The following is a 24836-nucleotide window of genomic DNA, read 5'->3' on the forward strand; positions in this document are numbered from 1 at the left end:
GACTCACACTATAATATCGCGTAAATTAATCCAGTTTTCGTTTTGACATAGAGTGCAGGTGGCCCGGTGCCATATATTGTTCCTTCACATCAAACAAGATACATAGTTGGCGATCACATTGCAAATGCCACATTTGTACTTGGAGGTAATTTATAGAGTTAAATGTTTTAATGCATGTTTATGACATCATTTTTCCCTCTACTTGATTGCCATTTCCTGTGTTAGCAAGGTAGCACCAAGAACAAATGAAGAAAGGCCACATCTGTTCGTCCATTCTCTAGCTGTCATGTGTAATGCACCAAAACCACAGCTCCCTATCTGCAACCAGGCTCTACAGACCTATCCATTGTTTACCCTAAACACTTCACATACCCTTTTTCAGTGCATTGATGGCACATCAACCACAACGTTGTTCCAATTCAATATATCCTATGCACGCTTTTCATCCTCCTGCATGTTCAGGTCCTGATTGCTCAAAGTCTTTTTATTCCATCATTCCAACTCCAGTTTGGTCTCCCCATTCTCCTTGTTTCCTTCACTTCTGACACATATATCCTCTTTGTCAACCTTTCCTCGTTCATTCTCATTTCCACACACCCTCTTTTGATCTCTCAACCACATTCTTTTTATTACCACATATCTCTCTTTCCCTTCATTACTTGATCAAGCACCTCACATCACATATTGTCCTCAAACATTTAATTTCCAATATATCCTTCCTCCTCCACACATCCTTATCTGTAACCCATGTCTTGCATACATATAATATGGTTTGGACTACTATTTCTCCACATCCCCCCGGTTAACATTCTCTCTCCACACATTCTTCAGTGCTCCCAAAACCTTTGCCCCCTCCCCCACCCTGTTTTTCATCTCCAAATTTTATGACTCATGGAAAAGTGTGTTATATGATGATATTGATTTAAATAAGTTCACAATTTTTTTAAAATTTTGTGCAGTGGTTGGAGTGATTTTGGTTTCAGTATATTGACTTGCAACAGTGGTGCTACTGTTTTGGTTTTTCTGGCTGTCTGAGATCACAGATAAATGGGAGTTTATCACATCACCTTGGCTCAGACTGGCCTGTAAGGTTAGACACCCCCTGAATTCACCGCTTCCATTATTACTGTTATTACTACAATGATAAAATCAGACACCAGGCATATATATAAATCAAACCATTTACAGATTCTAAAGAGAAAAATGGTTTGTATATCCTAATGAAATAATCAGTATATATTAGGTTATTGATAAAGATTTAATCTACATAATATATATATTTAAAATACTCTTATAACAGATCTGATTCCTCACACTCAAAACATAAAATTTAACAAATAAAATGGAATTTAATAAAAACAGGTACTCCTCCTTCCTAACATTGATTCTGCAGCCTCCCTGTTACCTATAACCTTTATTACTCAACCCTGAAGGTCTGATATATATCACTGTTTACATGCAGTGACATAGAAGTTCATCTTCAGCACCAGACACTCATATATTGACAATAAAGATTTTAGATAACTAACTCATACATAAATGTTGATTTAAACAATTCATGCACATCTTAGGTAATCCTGATGGATGGATGAGTCACATGATCAGCAAAATAACTGTGTTCCCTTAAGTAGCACAGAAAATAATGTCCAAAATACATTTTTTGAAAATATGTTAAGAATGGTACATGTATTCAGGGGTCATTTTAGTTTTGCTAAGGGAAATGGGAGACTTTTAATTCAAAATTTTGTTTAAATGAAAGCAGTATACCTACTATTTTGAAGGTTTCTATCCATCCATCCACCAGGACAAGTTTAAGAGATAGGGCCTCACAAGTGTAGAACACTCTCTCTCAGTACTGTACAAATAGTAATTACATACATCACTGTGGATAAATCACTGAAACACAGACCTTAGTATAGTATCATTAGTACACTTTACTGAACATAAAGTTTGCTAAGGCTTATAGAATTATTATGATTGTCTTTCTCTTAAAAATGTTGTGCTTTAATTTACATATTAAGTTTTGATATCATCTGATTTTAGTTTGGTTCTTAGCAGATCATTCTCCTCTTCTGTAATCATTGTAATAACCTCTGTAGTTTTGAACAAGCATAACAAAGTAACGGAGGAAAAACAGCCCTGAACTCTTACAAGGTCAACGGAAGATCACTGTAACACCATTCAATACCATTTCACAACTCACCATTTGTTTGATTCTCTTAAGAGTGTATCAGTTATGGGATGTGACTTGCTTCCAAGAAAAAATATACCCTAGGGTTTGGAAGCTACCTCAGGCTTCACTGGGTATTGGTAAGAAAGATGTTTACTTATCCATTGTTCAGATTGAAATAGTGTTGACATATACCTGACAACGTATGGCAGTTCGTGTCTCAACAGATGTTGGAAATAAGTTATGAGTTTCAGTATCATTGTCTGAACATAACCTTCCACTCTATACAGTATCAAAAGTATTTTTTTTTTCATATTTGTAATATTATGTGGGGTAACATCTAGCTGAAAAATTGGATTTGAAAATAGTAAACTGACTCTGTACTGCCATATGGCTTAGTTGTCATATGGAAAATACCTCAGCTATACTAGGAAGATCTTTAATTACAGTTATCATAACTTTTTAAATGGTCCTCTTTGATTGAAAGCATGCTAACATGGACATCAAACCTTTAATATTGGAAACTTGGAAGTGGTTTTAGGGAAAATTCATGTACAATAAACAAATTCACCATCTTAGGGATAATGATGCAAGAAAGGTTTGCAGCCTGTGACATTACTTTTACGTACTCCTGACTAATGGGATAGATGCAAACCTCAGCTTACTAATAAATGAGCTAAAAGTATTTATATGCAGTGAGGAGTTTTTACAAAACAGCATAGTATGTGTGCTAGTTACTGGATATGAGCAAATAAGGCTGTTTCATCTATTCATGGGGTTACTTGCTTCTGTGGAAAATGGCGAGGTGTGAAAATAATAATATTAACAAAAATAATGGTATATCTGGAACTGGGAAGGCAAGATCTCTAGCATACACATTAAATGTAGACCATATACTTCAAACAAATCAAGTTTTTCAGGTTTGAATGTGAAAGGAGGTGTGCTGTGATTGACTTCTTTTGGACCTCTTATGGGAATTAATTTGATTATCGCAAAAGATATTCTGTGTACAGTAAATTGTCCAACTGAATAGGAAAATTGTATAACACATAACATCAAATACAGAAGTATCCTTCTGTTTACATAAGAAAATTATGAGCAAGTGGTAGATGCTGGGTCTAAGATATAGACCCCCTTGCAATTGCTGAAAATATTTATGCATTCAAACAACAGAAAGCCCTTGATTAAAGTAATTTTGAAAATTGTTGTTTTGCATTGATGCCAATGAACTATAATCACTAGTTCTTTAATAACATTGCCATTGTTTGAAAGTTATGTTGATTTCCATCAAAGATGTGACAGTGTTTTGCTGTTTATTTTAGCTGACAAAGTAAAGACTTCTGGAAGCCTTAGATCAAAGAATTGGAGGAAAACAGTAACCTCCAAAATTCATTAGACCTTATCAAACACTCTGGAGCTTGTGAACATGCTGTCTGCATACTAGGTTACATTGATTTTCAGCAGCAGTGATAAGGACTGTCATAAAAGACTGTGTTAAGATCAAAGAATTCTGAAAAATTTAAGTTGCTTCACCAGCTATTAATGTTGAATAGTTGTCAAGTACAATATTTAGCAGGAAGATGAACTCTGATATCAGATGCTTGTGAATATGCTGTTAATTATGGAGGAAGTAGGCAGAGTTTATCAGAGGATTTGAAAAAATTATATAGGAAGTTCAATGAAGGAACCTTTTATTTGCATTTCTTTAACTACTGTAATTTGTTGTTACTATATATTCTTCCTGATCATTTGGATTATTTTTTGGCATGTTTGTCCACGAAGTAGTTCACATTTTGTTTTCCAAGAATGTAACCCCAATTTATAGCATTGTATCTATAGGAAAACCTATTTTTGATAACATCATTTTGATTAAATTGTGTTTTTCAGAAAACACTGACAAAGTAATCAAGGAAATCCTGTAGTTTGTGTGAAAGTTTCATCCTGAGGGTAATCAACTTTTATGATACAAACTTTGTTCTGCTACACTAGGAGTATCATAAAATTCCTTAGTGTATAAAGTACTGTAAACATGAATTCTTGTAAAACTACCACTACAGCATATAAATTCTTAACCAGCAAGAACAGCTTTGCTTATATTCTATTAATCACAGAAAAAATACGAGCCACTGTACATAAAAACTACACAATATGAAGTGAAATCAGTACTTGTATTTTGTATCATCAAAATATTGATAGTCTGTTTATATTACAAACATTGGTTTTAATGTTATTCAGTAGTTTTTTGTATCCACCATGAATTTCACATATTTTGTTGAATTCATTTAAAACTCAAATACTCTACATAATTAAGCATGTACAGTGAAAAAGAAATTCTGTTCTAAACAGCAAACCAATATCTTGACATTAATAAGATGTAAGCAAAGTTTGCTGGGAGGAAAACACTGGAAGATTACCACACTGCCATGTGTTAGCTAGAAGTTCTAGAGAATATGTACAACTTTTTAACACTCAGAACAAGCATTAGAGATACAGTCTTCTAATTCTTGCTGATGCTGGATACAAAAATGTATTCTGTTTGTTCTGTAGGCAAAACTTATGTGCTGCGCCCATTAGCAATGCCATTTGAATGAATGCCATTTTCTGTTCCATTGATCTGTCCATTTGCAATATCAATAGCTGCTCCATTTGAGCAAATATGTCCATTTTCATGATTATTAGCGTTGATACTCTTTGATACAGTTTTAAAGGGAAGACTGGAGACATTCAGAGGTACTGGATGAATATATTTGAAGAAGGGATTAACGTTCTTACTGTAGTCCCGTGGTATGTCGTAGCATGCTTTTTGTGCTCCTAGGTAAGTAGCACCCAAAGCACTTGTTACCTGTGTTGAAAACAAAATCTGTGATAGACTTTAGAAAAGTTACATTTTTAATATAGATGTAGTTAACATGAATTTAGAAATATAACTAACCCTTAATTTTAAACACATATAATAAAATGAAATCTGTGCGAGTAAATGTCTTACTTAAATACTTGCCACCATCATCTTATGATATAAATTTCAAGGTCTATTAAGATTTTATTTTAGTTACACCTTCTACCGTTATATAGCGAAAAAGGCTTTCAGGAAACACCATGATCATTTTACACTGCAATCATCTTCACTGTTATCCTACTTGTTCATACTTCTGTGTTCCCTTGCATCTGTTCATCTTACCTTCATTCTCTTTGTTAGAGTATTACTAGTTACTTCATTCAGATACACTCTCCTTATCCATTCGCTCTGCTTCTCTTTACCACCTCTGTACTCCATCTTTATTTCTTCAGCTAATCCACTTCCTAGAAATCTTTTTCAACTACTTGCAATCACCGACTCATTCTCTTGTTACATCTTTTTTTTTTTCATACTATGGTATTAACTGGACAGACATACCTGATGACTAATCTCTATTCCATTCCATATTGTTACAGCTTTGGCAATCTTCCTGTTGTAATCTTTCGACTTTCTTACCTCCTTCTTTCTAAAACAGCTATAATTAGGCTTTAGTAAACTCCATTCCCCTCTCCAGCCAGTTTTCACATTATGCTCTGTTTTTCAACTACTGCCTTCCTTTCATTATTTATATTCAAAATGTTTCTGATTTTTATCTCCCCTTTTAGTAGTAATTCTATACCAACACCCTTATTCCTAACCTACGCAACTTAATGCATTAAGTGCATCCTGTATGTATTCTAACTTTAAAACTAAGTATTTATTAGTAGAATTATTAAGATATCAGCTCTCATTCACACTGTAAATTCAACTTGGCAGGCTAAGGGTACATCTTGGCAACATTTGGGACAAAAGTAAGATTAATATAGAAATATGTTTGGTTAGTTATGGATTAAACAAAGTATATTAGTCTTGTAAATCATCTGAAAAGTTGGTTAGTATAATTTTACACTTTGAGGTATACATGCTTAGTTTCTGAAATCATGCTAGAGTTGAATTCTTAAGAAAATTATATGTTATGCAATTAATCATGCCTTAATTACTGCTTTGTAGGATTAACTGGGTGCTCATTTAGTTTCATGATGCAGCTGTGGCAGAGCACTTTCATCCATTTAAATACAAACAAATGAATTTTACAGTTTCTGGGGTATTAGTTTTTTGCTTCATTAATGTAGCTCATAAGTATGTATCCCATGAAGCAAAATGTCTTCTTCATTTGAATATAAAACTCGAAAAGAAAGATATTTATTTTGAAGCTCATATCCCAAAAGCAAAGCACTGACATAGGTAAAGTACTTGTATTATTTCTCCTACTGCTAATCCTGATCATCTGGGTATATCCAACTTTTAGCAGTCTTTTATACAATTCCAAATTTCTCTGTATGCTTCAGACAGTTGCAGTTCTTATTGCTTTATCATCTCTGTCTGAAATCCCAATATATGTGTCCTTTGTAATCCTTTTCATATCCTGTAACATTTATTTTCTCAGACCTCATCTCCCATCAGACCTGCAGTTTTCACACAGACCCCCTCCTAACACTCATTTCACTTTAGAAATATTCATCTCCTATAAATTTCTGACAAGTTTTTTATTCTGGATTTTTTGTATTTTCATTTCATTTGCCATCAACTCTTCACTTTCCATGAAAGCATTTTTCTTAAATTTTCTTGTACCATCTTTCCTACATCTTAATTCCAGCATAATTTTCCTCTTTACATCATACCTTTACACTTCCATATACCTCAATGGCTTCCCCCACCAATGCATTCATGTGTCTCCATAACACTTCCATTTCATGTACGCTACCTCTGTTAGTTCATCTAGTATATCCCCTTGAAATGCTACATTGCCTTTCTTTTGTTCACATATATGAATTGTTAACCTCTTTATGCAAAAGATTTCAAGAATTCAGTTAAATTCCAAATCTGTTAATATTCTGTAATTCACCACTTTTTTTATTAACACTTCATCATATAGATAGACTCTAAATCTAGCCATTACCCTTCCATAAACAACTTATATTTTGTAAACAGAACACTCATCATCACCTCTATCCATAACATAGCTTTATTATAAGTACATTTTCTCAAATCCATGACCATTTAAATGATTAATTTAATTCTAGAGATTAAGCCTTTATTCATCTTAATACTGTCTTTAGTAATTTTGTAATATATTGTATAAAGATTTAATTTCAATACAAAGATTTATGTATCTCTGAAAACATTACTACTGTGTAAGAAATGAATTTTTGTTTTCTCACAGTTATATAATTCACTGCATTTTTATTCAGTGACGAATAATATATGATTAATGTAGCTTGTCAGCCAGTCCCATAAGTGAGGTTGAAAGCAAATGCACAGTGATGGTTATTACTCCTACACCACATACCTTCCCTCCATATTCTTTCTTTTGTGGTAAACAAATGATTATTATATAGGATCTGTACGAATACTTAATAGGGAATTTAAGAAGGGAAGATATTTACAGGGAAATTATCAAATAAGCCCCTTGTGTAGAGAGTGAGCGAGCCCTCTGTATCAGTAATATCGATTTTTTATAACGTTTGCCGGAAACAATACCAATTAAGGACGTATAGTACGAATAGTGAATGTAAAAATTAAAAGAGGGAATATATCGACAGTAATAACCATTCAAAGCCAACTGTACAAGTGAGGGCCCTCACGGTAGAGCGAGCTGGAGGAGGTGATGATGCTGGGGACCAACATGGCCTGTATACCCTTAAAATCACTACTAAAGTTAACTTTTTCACGTTTGTGGTAAACAATATTGGTGAAGGATACTTTGCACGAGTTGAAAATAGAAATTGTCAAGATATTAAGCAATCAAAGATGCTTCTAATCAGTTTCCCCTTTGCCCTCACCCATGAGGTTGGTGGGTCACGCTGACCAGGTTATTTCTTATTTCACTACAAACGTAGTGGATTCCATATTAGAAATGATGAGGCACTAAGGATGATTCCAGATATCTTATTTTTCCTCTCGCGTGTATTTGTACCGCATATAAAGGTAATAATGTATAATATAAAACAGTTAGTCCCATGCATAGAGAAAGAATGCAGAATGCATAGGATATGGTTGTGTTGAAGTCTCGAGCAGTGGTAGAAACACCAGCACTCATTCATCATTCATTCCTCTTATGCTAGTGATGCAAATCGTATTTGGTAATATTATGGATAGTCAAATATTGTAAATAATCTGTATTCTGTTTCCTACAAACTCATAAGAATATTAATGAAATTTTAACTTTTTTTTTAATGGAAACATCTCAAAACGCGTAATGACAACGAATTTTCATAACTTTTATCACTTGATAAGGAAAGCATAACAATAATAGTCACAAAGTAGATATTTGGTTTCAGTACAAACACATACGAGAAGAAATGATATAGGTCAACTAGTTACTAGTTTGTCATGAGTGCAGCAGACATCTAACTGCCAGTCCAGTCCGTGGTGGTCCGCGGGTCACATGTAGGTTCAGTTCATCACTGTCGGCCGTGCCAGTACGTTGCTGACCTTCGTTCTAGTAACATTTTTCCGTCTTTTTTTTTTAGTGAGTATAACCTTGCTATGGTGCCTTTATTAATGTGTGAAGGAAGTGGCCGAAAGGGATTAAAGTTACGAAAGATCACTGAAACCGAAGTGGAAGATTTTGGACGCACTGGGAAACAACGTTTGAATGATCTTGTGATGCACTGGGAAAAGCTGGAAAATATTACATTGCAGGACTGTCCTGGTGGTGAGGCTATGCTCCAAAGACAAGAGCCTCACTTTGGATAGCGAGTCTTCATTACGGAGAAGTGAACATTGTCACGTGATGGTCGTTTAGATAAGCAGCAGCTTGTTTGCTCGTCCAACTTGAATGGTCAACCACCGCTGGTGAGTGTTGATTTACGTACAATATTGTAGTACTTCTAGAATGCAGTAACCATTTATCTTTCATCTTTTTTTGAAGTTGATTCCGGTGTGGAAGGGCATGGGGAGGACTGGCAGATGTTAGGTGCGGAAAAGAGTAATTAACATGGGACACGTGTTAATTAAAGTTGTATGGCGTGTTGTTGGAGGGTTTCGTCAGATAAGACTCGGAAATTGATTTTTTTTGTGTGTGTATTTCTGGTGCAACTAAAACCCTGAAGAAATGTCCCAGATTCAAACTGCGTATGCCATCTCTGCTGCCTAGGTTTTTGAAATCTGATTTGGTAAAATATGTAAAAAAAAAAAAAATAACTGGTCAAAAGATGATTTTGCTTTCGTGCTCTCACCAAATCGGCCATTGAAGACCGAATGACATTACGAGATGAAATACAGCGTAAAAACTATTATTCTCAGGAAGTTGAAGAACCATATAAAAGACCTTAAACAAATTAGCCTTCACAATGGAAGAATAAAAAAAAAATGTAGTTTAAGAGGTAAGACTGCGTTAACAACATGTCTTCCCTGACGGTAGGTGTCATCTCTTAGGTACATTTGCCTATGTTGGTGTCAGCTCTCTTGGGTACACTTGCCTTTATATATATATATATATATATATATATATATATATATATATATATATATATATATATATATTAGGATAATGTCCATCTTGTTTCACTATCTTCAATGCCTCTGAGGATATTTACGTAGTTTGATCATCTTGGCCCATATCGTAATTATTTCCGTATCTTAGTTGAATTATTATGTAGTTATTAATGTCTTAAAGTTTTGTTATTCATTCTACTTTAGGACATTCAGAGAAATCCACACGCATAAAAAATTAAACTACAAATAAATGAAAATATGACATCAGTAAACCTTGTGATCTCGGACCATATGACTAGTGTTGATGATGATTAATAACGCGATCGTTGATAATTTTTTTCTATCATTTATTCATTTAACGGAACCAATAAAATTTATAGGATACGAATTAAGTAAGTTCTGTGTTCTTTCATGTACCCAGGGATGAAAGGAATGGTCACTAAAACATTCTAATTATAGCTTGCACTGATTTATTGGTTTAGTTCAGTATTAGAAACGTTTTGTTGAGCTATGAGCATTATTGAATTTATTCTACATAGAATATTTTGCATGAAATCATCTTTAAAATTGTACCTATGTTCTGACCTTATTAGTCTACGATACTTGAAAAAGGTAAAACCGAATTTACGATCTGAAATCGTACTTGCGCTTTCGTTTGATATATTTCGTACCATTTTAGTTGTATTTCTCTTTACTGACATTATCTCTCATTACAATGAGGGAAGAGTTGAATTAGTCTAGTAACAAAGAAAATAGTCAAGCGTAAGAAAGTCGAGCTAAACACAAACTTAATAAAGTCAGTTGATTATAAGTGACACTGATTCTACTGTGTATTAGATGGTTAAGTGTTACATCTCTTCTCGGTCAGCAGATATATTGTTGAGTAAAACACTTTATTTCATGTTTTTTTGTTTATCAACTTAAGTCACTTCCAAGACAGTAAATGAAAATGATGTCCTTGTCATCACTTAAATGCATTTCTGTTGTCATATATGGTGTATTCCACTATGTTATATTTCGATAACCAACTTGCATGTATAACTTAAGTCTTTATCTCCATTAGATTGCGTTCTCTTTTCCACTCCTTTCATGCAAGTTAAGTTTATTAGACTACATTATTGCTTATTCTCTGTCGCTTGCCGAGATCACGGGGTCGATCATTTCACGAATTTATAGATTTTTGTTATGTATGTGTGTTTCTAAGTATGAACTGGAGTATGTTGAAAAACAAAAGTAATATATAAATCATCGTATTTTAGGAATAAGGAAGTACAGAGATCAGCCATGACTTAACAAACACGTTTAATATCACAGTAAACGTCATACTGAAACCGAGAAAACATCTCCAAAAGCAGTGGAGAAATGTGGAATAAGTGGACCTTATCTTCAGATAAAATTCAAGTGTACCCACACTTGAAAAAATAGGAGGTACTGTACCGGGATTTAAATGCGTTTCACCAGGCATTATTATATACTAAGGCGCGCTTATGGTTATATTACCAGCACGGAACCACCACAAGCTTTTAGTTTCTCCCAGGTTAAGGGTTACATCACATTTCTTAGGTGTCTTATTTTTCTTTTATAATGGTCTTAAAAAAAGAAAAAACTTTCATTTTACTCGGATGTTCATCGGTATTTGGGGAACTGATCTGATAGTTACGACGTGTGTGTGTGTGTGTGTATATATATATATATATATATATATATATATATATATATATATATATATATATATATCTTTCATAGTATTCGCCATTTCCCGCATTAGCGAGGTAGCGCCAAGAACAGAGGACTGGGCCTTAGAGGGAATATCCTCACCTGGCCCCCTTCACCTAGTTCAAATGTACTAATTTCGGTGTTTTGCTACATCCGTTTTAATTCTCTGTTTGATAGAACATTTATGTATAGCCAGAAATCTTTCTTAGACAGAGGTGCTGTGCACCAATTATTTATTCCTCAAGGAAAATCCCTCATGGTCACCCTCCTCAAACCACCTGTTTAGTTGCCTTTCAAAACATGCAAGGTTACAGAGAATACATTTTACATTCACAGACAGAATATCTAGATCATTCCCATCAATGAGAACAAAACTGTTCACCTTGAAAAGTGTTAGTCATTAATGTTATAACACCGACAAATGAGTTATCTTAACTACAGATGCACAAACTTAACATTGTACTCACTCTCGATACTAATGGTGACCACATCCTCAATGATCATAATTTTTCCTTGATTCTAACATCATAAAGTGTAGTAAAGGAACTTAAAACTATTGTTAGAGCCAGATAAACATTCCTACTTTAATTCTGTCATGTTGAATTACAAGCTTTTATGGTATTTTCAAAGAATCACATAACTGTGTAGTATACTTTCCATCTAACTAGGGAGATTTTGAAGTTTTTCTTTGTTTCTAAGATGAATATACCAAATTTTGCATACCTAGCTATACCTTGCACTCACATTTGCTTATTAATAATTACAAGCTTTCATAATTGAAGAGAAAACAGTAGGCCACCACCTACATGATAATCAAAATTACTATAATTTGTCCTGTATCCCAACTTGTGACTGGGTTACATACGTGGAAAAATGGTCTCAAGTTGAATCATTGTAAGTCGAGCAATTGAAATACAGTATTTATGCAGAGTTAGGTTCCTGACCAATTTTTTCATAGCTAACTAAATTTTGAAGTGTACAAGAAATGGGTGAAAAATAGCTTTCCATTTTCTCATGTCATTCAATTTAGACAATATTTAATGAAAACATGACAAAAATATGGTGATGAGAGAATTGTATAGTGCAATTAGGTAGAGTGGAAATCACTTCAAGGAAGCCGAAACTCCATAGTTGTCTGCATCACCCCTAGAATTATGACTGAACACTTGTTGCCAAATCACGGGTACAGTGTCTTATGGACACTGCAATCCCCCCAATTTTTTTTTCATATGCAATATATAAGGTTTATTATGATTACAAGCATATGATGCTCTCAGCACGAAGTCATCTTACGTATGGTTGCTAAAACTTGTGTTTCTAACAGTATCAGCACCAGCAATCCACTTCTGGGGGCTGTATTTCTTCAAGATGGTTGGTTGGTTCTTATCTTTCGAAGGAAGAGGAAGTCCAAATTCTTGTGTAAATGCAAGAAAATGTGGGTACACTTGAGATTTCTAGGCACAGTGGGGCTCAGAGCACACAAGTAGACTGCAGCTTCCTGCAGCTCCTCAGTGCCTCACCTCATTCAGATCAAGACCCAATAGACCAAAAACATGGACTTAGAATATTTTCAGGAACCATGCCAATACCATGCCCAAACATCTGCAGATGGCAATCAAGACCAAAGGAGAGATGACAAAGTATGTAAGCATAACATTGTATGGGGAAGGCAGACAGTGTTTTTTGCCTTTTACCAAAATACTGACTTTATATAGCCTTTCATAATCTTAAGGTTTTCTATATGAAACACCAGCAAGGGCTTAAGTTTAGAATCTCTCTCAGCCTTCCCTCCCAAGAAAGTGTCAGAAGTCTTTGGCTGCATTGAACATGGAGCGGTCTTTTCTTCCTTGCTAGTCAATGTCACGACTTGATTGCTTTAAAGAAATATGCCAATCTTGTAAACATCAAACGCTGATGTCGTGTGTAACCTTCCTCAATAACATTATTTGAATATGCACATTAGGGCCACTAGTTTCTTGCCATGATCAGGGCCTCAAATCATCTCATCTTTTTCAGATCTGTCGTAAGTACCAAGCATGTGTCACTAGTAGTTATTTTACCTTAAATCATAAGTGCCTCAAGATGAAACATCACTGGTGTATTACTTATTATTATTATTATTATTATTATTATTATTATTATTATTATTATTATCATTATTATTATTATTATCAATATTATTGTTATTATTATTATTATTATTATTATTATTATTATTATTATCATTATTTCTTTCATAACTCTTTAATGTTTACCTCTTCAGCATGTTACTGTCATAATGATATTACTTGTTTGTTCATACATGTTCGATATTTTCTGCATGAGTAAGGTAGTGTCCAGAACAGATGATTGAGTCAGTGAAAAAATTCCTCAGTGACTGTTTCCTCTGTCCCCTTTTTTTGGAGAGTATTACAGGAGGGGAGGATTTCCTGCTCCTGGCTCTTTTTGTTAACATTTATGAAATGCAGGAGATATGTGGGCATTATTCTTTCTCCCCTATATATTGATAATTATGGGATAAAGAATACTGTACTCCCTGGTATTCCTTGCTTGTGATAGAAAGTGATTACAGTAAAAGGGGCAAGAACTGGGGGGCAGGAAACCCTCTTCTATTTCCACTTAAACTTTTCAAGGTGGGAACGAAAGAAGGAGCAAGGAATGTTTATCCTTCTTGAAGGTGTAGGCTGGGGTGTCTGAACAGGTGTGCATATAGCCAGGATGCGAAGAAGGGGAAGGTAGGTCATATATTTAGGGAAAGAAAACAAGATGTTCTGGCTCAAAGTGAACTAAACTCAAAGGGGAAGGGAAGAATGATTTGGGAATGTTCACTACTTATTTGTTGAAGAACAATGTTCTTTCAACTACCTCTCCTTGTCCCATCACTTGTCTTGCTTGTTGTGTGTATATATATATATATATATATATATATATATATATATATATATATATATATATATATATATATATATATATATATATAAATACAGAGAGAGAGCGAGAAAGATAAATTACATTTTAAAGGAAATTATATGAACTACTGAAATGTGATTTCGTCACATGTACACATGACAGTTAGGGACTGAGTGTGAACGAATGTGGCCTTTCTTGTCTTTTCCTAGCGCTACTTGCGTGGGGTGTGTGTGTGTGCCATTTCATGTGTGGCGGGGTGGTGACGGGAATGGATGAGCCAAAGAGGGAAAATCCTCACTTGGCCCCCTTCTCTGTTCCTTCTTTTGGAAAAGTAAAAACTGGAGGAGAGGATTTCCAGCCTTCCAGCTCCCTACCCTTTTAGTTGCCTTTAACGACATGCAGGGAATATGTGGGAAGTATTCTTGCTACCCCCAGCAGGTACTCCTTTGGCATAGTCATCTATTCTGGGTTCATCTGGTATTTTCTCCAACCATACTTTTAATCTTTTGGATGTTGCATAAGCCCTGGTTCAGCCCATTAACTGCATGTTGCCTCCTATATACCCCATATGTTGTTGCATAAGCCCTGGTTTAGTCCATTAATTGCATGTTGTCCCCCTATATACCTCATATATTATTGCATAAGCCCTGGTTCAGCCTATTAACATCATATTGCCTCCTATATGCCACATATATTATTGCATAAGCCCTGGTTCAGCCCATTAACAGCATGTTGCCCTCTGTAGAAAACATCATTCTTAATTAGTGTCTCCCAAACATGCTTCCCACCTTCCTTCACATTCAAGCCCCAACTCCTCAAAACATTTTTCATTCCATCCTTCCATCTCCACTTTTGTATTACCCCTTCTCCTTGTCCCTCCATTTCTGACGCATATATCCTCATAACCAGCCTCTCCCCACTCATCCTTTCCTGAAGTCCAAACCATTTCAGAACATCCTTTTTGGCTTTCTGACCTGTACTCCTACTATCTTGCCCCCTCTCTTACAGTGTCTTTTTTACTCAGTCAACCCTCCTCACACCTGGTTGTCCTTAGACATATTATTACCTGCACATCCAAATTTTTTGTTACTTATGGCCTTCACCTCACATTCATACAACACCACTGGAACTATTATAATATCAAACAATCCCTCATTCAGTTCTTTTTCCATACACTTCTCATTGTGCCCAGGAGCTTAGCCCCCATACTAATTTGCTCCCATGGCTCCATTTGCTACCATATCCACTCCCAAGTATCTAAAACACTCCATTTTCTTCCAAGTTTTCTACATTCAAACTCCTCCTTCCATCCTCGATACCAATGCATGTAAAAATTGCTGCCTCTCCTTCTCTCACATTCATCAGTTCTTCAAAATACTTTTTCCATCTTTCTTTATTTCCTACTTTTGATTCAGCAACTCTCCTTCCTTTCTTCTCATATTAACATTTCCACTCTTACATCCATCTCTCCATTTTCACCTCCTCCAGTATAGGTTCTTATTATCCCATATCCTTTCACTTAACCTCCCTCCAAAATCTTCTAATCTTTCTTTGCTTTCCTCTATCAGCTTCTTATTATTCTGCTTACATATTTTGTATTCTTCCCTCCTCCTTTGCTGAACTTCCACTTGTACATAATGATAATAGTAATGTTGATAATATGCGCAAGTGTATGGACATCATTCGTTTCTCCAACACTGAACACTGGTTCAGCACATAAACCCTTTATGTCCAAGATGTAACTATCACAAGAAAGACTGAACACCTTTTCCTTCACTGTCTTGCATTTCCCTGCACAGACAAACACACTGACACATTATTGCACTTAATAACCTATAGTCCCACCCAGTGATGTGGCACTTTGTGAGTGCTGCAGGAGCCCACAAAAGGCAGTCTTGGGTTAGGATGGCAGTGTAAACTTTATATGTGCTTAATTTAAATTCATATGGATTATTTTTAACTTCTTTGAGAGGATTCCTTAAATCAGTTACTATGAAGTGCAGTTTCTTTATTAGGGTAGTTTGACTTCCAGCATCAAGCTTTAATCTTGATGGCACTAGTAGGTATAAGGGGCTTTAAATATATGGCACTACAAAGAATAAGTCCTTTCTGCTCTAATAAATGTGGAAATACTTCAAGCAAATGAGTATAGACAGTGTTCAATATGTACAAGTGTAAGATCATTGAGAATGAGTACGCTATTCTTTTAGAAGAAGAACAGCTTCAACATAACACTCACTGCACCGACCGCAAGTCTCAGAAGTGTGAACTTGGGGATGATCCTGTCTTTTTTACAATTTGGCTGAACTCCGGCTACAAAACCTTTGCGCATGTAGTCCCAAGATTTCCACACGGACCCAGAACAGACTATCTGTAGTCCAGTTTCTGAGGCATACAGGTCCTGGAAAACAATAGAAAGTTAAATGAGAAAGATGTTGATTGATGAATTTTTCAGTGCAGGTAGTTTGTGTAATATTTGTAATGACTAATTCTATTAAAACCACACCTAATCTCAAATGCATGCCCTATTTTCATGCTATACCTCCTTTTCTTTTGCTGTTCACTTTTGTATCATTATCTGTGGCAGCTCCCTCACTTTTTACAGATACATAGTTCTTGATATAAATGACTTAAATTCATTTCTTACTTAAAAGCCAAAATATAAAATGGAATTCTTTAGCAGATATTCTAAGTCAGGGGTCTGCAATCTCAGTGAACTACTTCACAAATTTACTAGCCAGTGATCAGCCTCAGCTGCCACATGCAAGATATGTCAGAAATTTAAAGAATTTAGACACTAAATGAGCAGAAATACAGAACTGTATTGTACATTCAGAAATATAGAACAGAAATGAACTAGCACCATAAGAGGCAATTTGAAACAGCAGCATAAAATTGTCTGTCTTCAGTATTAAGTAAGGTATAATGAAATAGGTTAATAAAAAATAGGACACAATTATCGTAATCCTGTAATGCAGTTCTTTTAGAATCATTTGCCCTTATTTCAAGTATTTTCTTCTTTTGCTTATCTCTGTTTCTTGTTTATTCGAATGCAATTAATCAAGTCGAAACGTGGTCACCTTCTCATGCTTGCTGGCCAGTGATCACATATTTTGTTTGTCATTTTCCTGGCCTTGTATATAAAATTTCTTACCCCATGCAGCCAAAAAAAATCGAGAGTTGCAGACCCCTTTTTCTGAGTACTGTTGCTGGATTCTTGATATCTGATGATGTAATAAGAAAATTTGGGGCTGAAATTTCTAAGGTTTCCTTGGAATAAGTTACTTGTTCTTAATACTTGATACAAGAATAGGAAGCATTTCACACAGGAACTGTCTGAACAAAAAGTCATCATTCATTGATAACTTTTACAAACTACTTTACAAAATGAAGTACATTTTATCCAGTTTACATAATATAAGAAATCAAAGTTTCCAATCACACCATGATTTGAATTGAATGATAATAATTTCTTTTCATACTTGATTGCCATTACCCAGATGAGTGAGGTAGCATCAGGAACAGATGAAGAAAGGCCACATCTACTCATATCCATTCTCTAGCAGAAATGTGTATTACACTGAAACCATAGCTCCCTATCCACAAACAGGCCATATAGACCTGTCCATGGTTTACCCCCAACATTTCACATGCTCTGGTTCAGTCCATCACCAGCAAGGTAACCTCAGTATAACACATCATTCCAATTCACCCTATCCCTTTTGTGCCATTCACCCTCCTGCATTTTCAGGTCGTGATTATTAAAAATCTTTTTCACTCCATCCTTCCTTCTCTTATTTAGTCTCCCTGTTCCTCCACTTCTGACATCCCCGTTGTCAACCTCTCCTCACTCATTCTCATCATATGGCCAGACCATTTCAGCACACCCTCTGCTGCTCTCCCAGCCACCCTCTTTTTGTTACCACACATCTCTCTTACTCTTTCATAACTTAGTTCATCAAACCACCTTACACCACATTGTCCTCAGACATTTCATTTTCAATACATCATCCCTCTTCCACTCGGCCTTTTCTGTAGCCCATGCCTCGCATCCATATAATGTTGTTGGACTACTATACCTTCAAACATATCTATTTTTGCCTTCTCAGATATCATTCTATCTTTCCACACCTTCCCCAGAGCTCCCAGAAGCTTCATGCCCTTACCCATTCAGTGATTCATTTCTGTTTCCATGCTTATATTCACTGCTGTATCCACTCCTAGTTATCTAAAACACTTCACTTCCTCCAAATTTTCTCCAGTCAAACTCACCTGTCTCAATCCTGCTAAACCTTATTACATTTACTCTCAACTTCCTTCTTTCACACACTCTTCCAAACTCAGTCACCAGCCTCTGCAGTTTCTCACTTGAATCTGCCACCAGTGCTGTATCATAAGCAAACAATTGACTTGCTTCTCAGGCACTTTCCTCCCTTACAGACTGCATACTTGCCCCTCTCTCCAAGACTAATAAGATTCTCAGATATTGTTTTACTGCAGAAATGTAAACTGATTATATAGCAACATTTTTGGTAATTTGCTATATGGCAGAAACCTGACATTTTTTCACTGTTAAATAGATTCTGTTTTGTAAGTAAAAAAGTAAGACAGCTTTCAAGTTAAAACAGGCTGAAAATTGAGCAATACCTGCATTGCGTTGATTTCTGTACCTCACATTTGTCTCCCTTTCCTCGTAATAATGATAATTATTTTATTTATCTTATATATTTTGCTTTGTCACTGTTTCCTGCGTTAGCGAGGTAGCACAAGGAAACAGACGAAAGAATGGCCCAACCCACCCACATACACATGTATATACATACACGTCGACACACGCAAATATACATACCTATACATCTCAACGTATACATACATATACACACACAGACATATACATATATACACATGTACATAATTCATACTGTCTGCCTTTATTCATTCCCATTGCCACCCCGCCACACATGAAATAACAACCCCCTCCCCCCTCATGTGCGCAAGGTAGTGCTAAGAAAAGACAACAAAGGCCACATTCGTTCACACTCAGTCTCTAGCTGTCATGTGATAATGCACCGAAACCACAGCTCCCTTTCCACATCCAGGCCCCACAAAACTTTCCATGGTTTACCCCAGATGCTTCACATTCCTTGGTTCAATCCACTGACAGCACGTTGACCCCGGTATACCACATCTTTCCAGATCACTCTATTCCTTGCTCTCCTTTCACCCTCCTGCATATTCAGGCCCCGATCATTCAAAATCTTTTTCACTCCATCTTTCCACCTCCAATTTGGTCTCCCATTTCTCGTTCCCTCCATCTCTGACACATGTATCCTCTTTGTCAATCTTTCCTCACTCATTCTCTCCATGTGACTGAACCATTTCAAAACACCCACTTCTGCTCTCTCAACCACACTCTTTTTATTACCACACATCTCTCTTACCCCTTCATTACTTACTCGATCAAACCACCTCACACCACATATTGTCCTCAAACATCACATTTCCAGCACATCCACCCTCCTCCACACAACTCTATGTATAGCCCACGCCTCGCAACCATATAACACTGTCAGAGCCACTATTCCTTCAAACATACACATTTTTGCTTTCCAGATGACCAAAAGTTTGGTCATCTGTTCCTCTTGGTACCTTGCAATCCCGGGAAATGGCAAATGCGTATGAAAAAAATTCATATATATTTTTTTTCAGAAAAAAGGTAACATAGATTATAAAACTTTTAAAGATTTGTTGAAAATGCCACAGTAAGGAGCCCTTAAAGAGGGGAACTTTTTTTTTTTTCTTTTTTTTTTTTCTTTTTTTTTTTTACCTAACCTAACCTGAAACTAGTAACTGTACTTGTTCAGTTTAATAGTTGAATTAGTGTTTTATTCTTGGTGCTTTTGATTATCTTGTACAGGAATCTTGAGTGCAAGAAAATACTAGCATTTAGTGAGATTTAGTCTTTATTCACAATAGATTTCAGAAATCTTTTGATTTAGTTCAAGTATAAAGTTATTTATGGTTAGATTACATCAAAAGTGATTGGTGTTACTGGATCCTGCTTGCTTGAACATACAGTTATTTATGGTTAGATTACATCAAAAGTGATTGGTGTTACTGGATCCTGCTTTCTTGAACATACACTATGTATGAATGGTCATCTTTGGTGAAGCTGTATCATTGTCAGTTGACAAATCAGAGTACATTCTCATCAGAGAACTTCTCATTTTAAAGTAGTTCATCCTGTCCCAGATTTAGAAGCACATGGAAAAAGCTTCCTGGGTTAGAACCTAAACTCTTTTGGAAAGGAGTTCTGGGGTAATGTAAAGATAAAAGTAATTATCCTTGAGATTTTCATAAAAGTATTTTGCCTTGAGATTTTATAGAGTTCATTATCAACAAATGATAACTGTATCCAGGGATTTTAAAACTTCATAAAATTTCTTACCTTATGAACATTCCTAGAAAGAGCAGCAATGTGACGACCCAAAGCATATCCAGCATCATACAAGATACGAGCACACATGGCATCACCTTGAGATGCTCCTTCACTTATCTTGGCAGTAAGACTTGCAAACTTAGATTTTTGAAATGAAATGTAAACATGGTGAAGCATTCCAAACCTGCAAGAAATGGATTACTTTGACATTTTTGCTTTTTCATGCAGATACATAAATTACATAAGACATGAAATATACATCATATTAGTCAATCTCTGATGCTGATAGAGTTGGTGTTCAAAATCACCGCACGATCTGAAGACAAACAATTTAGGATAATTTTCTACCTAGTCCTCTAAATCTAGCTAAAAGCCCCTCTATTTCCTTCGTGGAAAACTCACACAAATGTCCTCTCACTTCAGGATGAATGTCTGTTGGAAGAAATTAACAAGTGCTGCAATTTCAGTCACCATCCAGGCTTGAAACTGAGATGCAAAACTTGGTGCATAAATATCCATCTACAAACGATGCCTAGCTCAAATCAATTTAAGGATAAACTCAGATTCAAATAACATGTGGCTCAAAAGATGCGAACTTCCATTACAATAAACTAATGGATAGAGGAACAAGCTAAATTACGAAACTATGAATGCAACATTGCCCATAAACTTAAAAAAAACTGTATGATAAAGATTTTAAGAAGTGGGACCCTTCCTGTGATATACAACACACACAAAAACAAAAGGATGGGTAGACCATATGTTTTTGGACCTCAAGAAAGTGTCTGACACTATAAAATTTAAGGCAAGCAAAGAAGCTGACATTTCAGGCAGGAAAAAGAGGGAAGACTCCTTTAATAGAAAGAAAATTACCCTCTCATAAGGGAACAAAGGATGCTTGTCAGAGGAGCCTTATCAAAATGGATTTGGGTCACCATTAATGTGCTGCAGCAGACATTACTATGGTATGATTCAGCAAGCTTTCACATCATACCTAAGGCCAGAACTAGAATATACTTTTCATGTCTGGTTACTGCACAGAAAGAAGCATAAAGAGCTAACAGAGAAAGTCCAGAGGAGGGCAGCAACGATTAAGAGAGAATTAACTGAGCTGAGTTACAAAGAAAGGCTAGAGACTTTGATTTTGCCCACCTTGGAAGAGAGGAGAATGAGTGGTGACAGGATCAGAACTTCTGAATATTTTAACAGATTGAGGAAACAGCCAGAGCAGTTCGTCTAGAGATTTTGGGTTAGAGCAACCAAAGGACATAACATGAGATTAAGAAAGAAACTTGTTAAAAAAAGCTTAAAGAAGTACTTTAATAGCAGATAAGTGGTGAATGAATAGAATAAAATGACTGAAGCCATTGTTAATGTAGACAGCATTTAGAAAATGAAGTTGTAAGACAGAATGTTCAAGTGATGGGTCACCACAACTGCAAAATAACCTTCCCGCACAGAACAAATAGGTGGAAACAAATGGTGGAAAGGAGTAGAAATTCACTGACAGTTTACAAGATTGCAGCACCCCAAATATTGAGGGAGTGGTGGAGATGAAACTTAATAATCATAGTTCAACCTTTAACCCAGTATGACAAGAAGGGACGGAGAGAATACAGTAGGGGGATTACATAATATTTAATTCCATGAAATATCAGTAGATTGTACCTTCAGACAATACATAATGGGTAAGATTGCTTTGGGTTGGAAGTGTATAATAATACTGTTGATTTACAGTTCTCCAAAGAACTGCAATTATCCAGAACAGGTGTATAATACATACAAATCCTTCTCCTTCTCTGTCTTTTTCACACAAATTCTTCAAATCAGACACTTGATTCACACATCTTCTCCCCCTCCTAAAGCCACATTGTTCTACCCCAGTCTCATGCTCTGTGCATCAATCATCACTTCTTCATACAACTTCCCAGTATACTCAACAGACTTATGTAATATTCACTATTGTTCTCCTTGCCTTCATGTAATGGCATTCCTCCAATCCTCAGGGGCCTAACTAACCTGTCAACACCAATGTCACCCTGTTTCTTGAGAAATTCAACTGCAATCTCATCCACTCCTAAACATCGAATATCTACTACCTTGTAACCTAATACATTCATCAGTCCTTCAAAATACTCCATCTCTTCAGTTCTTTCCCTTTTACCACTTCTCCACTTGCACCCTTCACTGATGCTCCCATTTGGTTTCTTGTTCTCCTCCTTCCAAAATATTTTGTTTTTCATTCTCCCTGAAGTTTGCTGGTGCTCTTTCACCCCAACTCTCATTTGCCCTCCTTTTCAACTCCTGCACCTTCCTCTTGATCTGCTGCTTCCTCTTGTATTCTCTCAATCACCTGCATTACTTCCATACTGAAAATACCCATACACCTGTCTCTACTCTTTCACTAACATCTTAATTTCCTCATCCCACCTCTCGCTGGCTTTTTTCACATGTGCACCTCCCACCGTCCACATGCCACACATTCTGCACATGTAGGCACTGCTTCCCTAATGTCTCCCATTTTGCACGCACTCTCCAAGTTTCATTTCCTCTTACCTAATGCCATTTTTCCACAAATCTCTTGTGTTATCTCCTCACACAAGCCTTTTTTCCAGGCTCACATTCTTTTACTACCCTTTTCCCACTCATATCCATTCCTCTTTTCATAAAGCTTCATAAAACTTTAACCCTAGACTCCACCAGTGATCAGGCATCCCATCAGCTGCAACCTCTCAGCACTTTCACATCCAGAAGTTTCTCTATATTGTGCTTATCAGTCGAATCCAATAATTCCCACATACCAAAATCCTGCTCCGCCCAAGTATACTTATTTATGTCCTTTTAAAACCAGTCATTCCCAATCACCAATCATTTTCCAGCATGCATCTCTATAAGTTATTCACTATTTTCATTCATAATGGGTGATCCATGCCCTCCTAATTATACCCTTAACTGCCACATCATCACCCATCTCTGTTACTCCATCCAATTGCTGATGCACTTACTCACCTACTTTCAAGACACTTTCATCTCTTTCTTACTCCTTTCACTACCAGGTGCTTAAGCATTAACAGTCTCTCACTTCTTGTAATCCACTTTCATTTTTGCCTACATCAGTCTGGGGCTTATTTCCATTCACTTTACACATTCCTACAACCCCTCCTTCAACAGAAATCCCCCCTCCCTTATGCTCTTGCCTTAATATTTCCCCCAAACTTTACCCCTAATACATCCTAAACTGTTCTTCCTCCTTCCCCTTGATCACTGTTTTGCTCATAGCGAGAATATCCAGGATCATCTCTCCAAACATACCATCTGTCTCCTTTTTCATGCCAAGCTGGTTACATTCATGCACTTTTAGACACCCATGCCTGAGCTCTTTTTGAGGAGGATGAGCAATTCTCACATGGATCACTCTTTTCTTTCATCTTTTATAAATTATGATAAAAAAAAGGGGAGGGTTCCCCTCTACTGCACCTATCTCTTTTAGTCTTTACAGTACAAGGATGATATTCTTTCATTTCTATTCTCAGGATAGGGGAGTATATTGGCAGAAATTAGTAAATACAGCAACATGAGCAGAAAGTTTGTAATAGCTCCCTCTCCCATATCTGCTATGTTAAAGGGTGACTGTCTTGTGTAAGGATTCAGCACCTATAACAATCCCCATCCCTGCCCTTATTCAGAACTTAACTGTGAAAGTAAGGCAGGAAATTTCAATAAACAAATGAACTTGTGCAGTGTTTGTCCTGACAGATGTACAAGTACATTTTGAGCGTTTAGAGAATTATGCAGCTGTTAAGATATTGGGACATTTTTACTATCGTTGTTTATTAATGGAAAGTGACTGTAGGAAGGTATTTTCTAAGAGTAATTTTTTGGATCATAAAATCGATAAATTATGCTGTAAATAAAAAGTATTGTATCTATAAAAAAACACAAGTAGAATAAAAATGTAGCTTAGATTACTTCTGCCAAAAACAAGACCCTCCCTAATCATGAATTTCAAGCATCCCTATCTAAGATCAGTTTCAGTTCACACTGAAATTAAGTTAACATGTAAGAGCAATTATTGCCATTGTCAGTTACTGTCATTGTACATTTAT

At 36.0% G+C, this 24836-nt stretch overlaps 2 protein-coding genes across 3 annotated transcripts in view; one reads left to right on the forward strand and one right to left on the reverse strand.

Annotated features, from left to right (window-relative positions):
- Positions 1-1257: 1257 nt before the first annotated feature.
- Positions 1258-24836, reverse strand: part of Nagk (N-acetylglucosamine kinase) — a 90406-nt gene continuing 66827 nt past the window's right edge. Inside the window, exons 7-9 of one of the 2 annotated variants that reach the window (XM_071694635.1) lie at positions 20740-20914; positions 16531-16692; positions 1258-5012 (exon numbers count right to left, since the gene is read on the reverse strand). In XM_071694635.1, the coding sequence (XP_071550736.1) occupies positions 4725-5012; positions 16531-16692; positions 20740-20914 (625 nt within the window). In that variant the 3' untranslated portion in view covers positions 1258-4724. The remainder of the gene's footprint in view (positions 5013-16530; positions 16693-20739; positions 20915-24836) is intronic. The other variant, XM_071694636.1, reaches the window with a different exon arrangement.
- The window catches only part of alph (protein phosphatase alphabet), a 217465-nt gene continuing 201243 nt past the window's right edge, over positions 8615-24836 (forward strand). Inside the window, exon 1 of the mRNA XM_071694620.1 lies at positions 8615-9023. The gene's annotated coding sequence lies outside the window, so the exon portion shown is untranslated. The remainder of the gene's footprint in view (positions 9024-24836) is intronic.

This window comes from Panulirus ornatus, chromosome 57 (genome assembly GCF_036320965.1).
Source record: "Panulirus ornatus isolate Po-2019 chromosome 57, ASM3632096v1, whole genome shotgun sequence".
In the NCBI taxonomy this organism is placed as follows: Eukaryota; Metazoa; Arthropoda; class Malacostraca; order Decapoda; family Palinuridae; genus Panulirus; species Panulirus ornatus.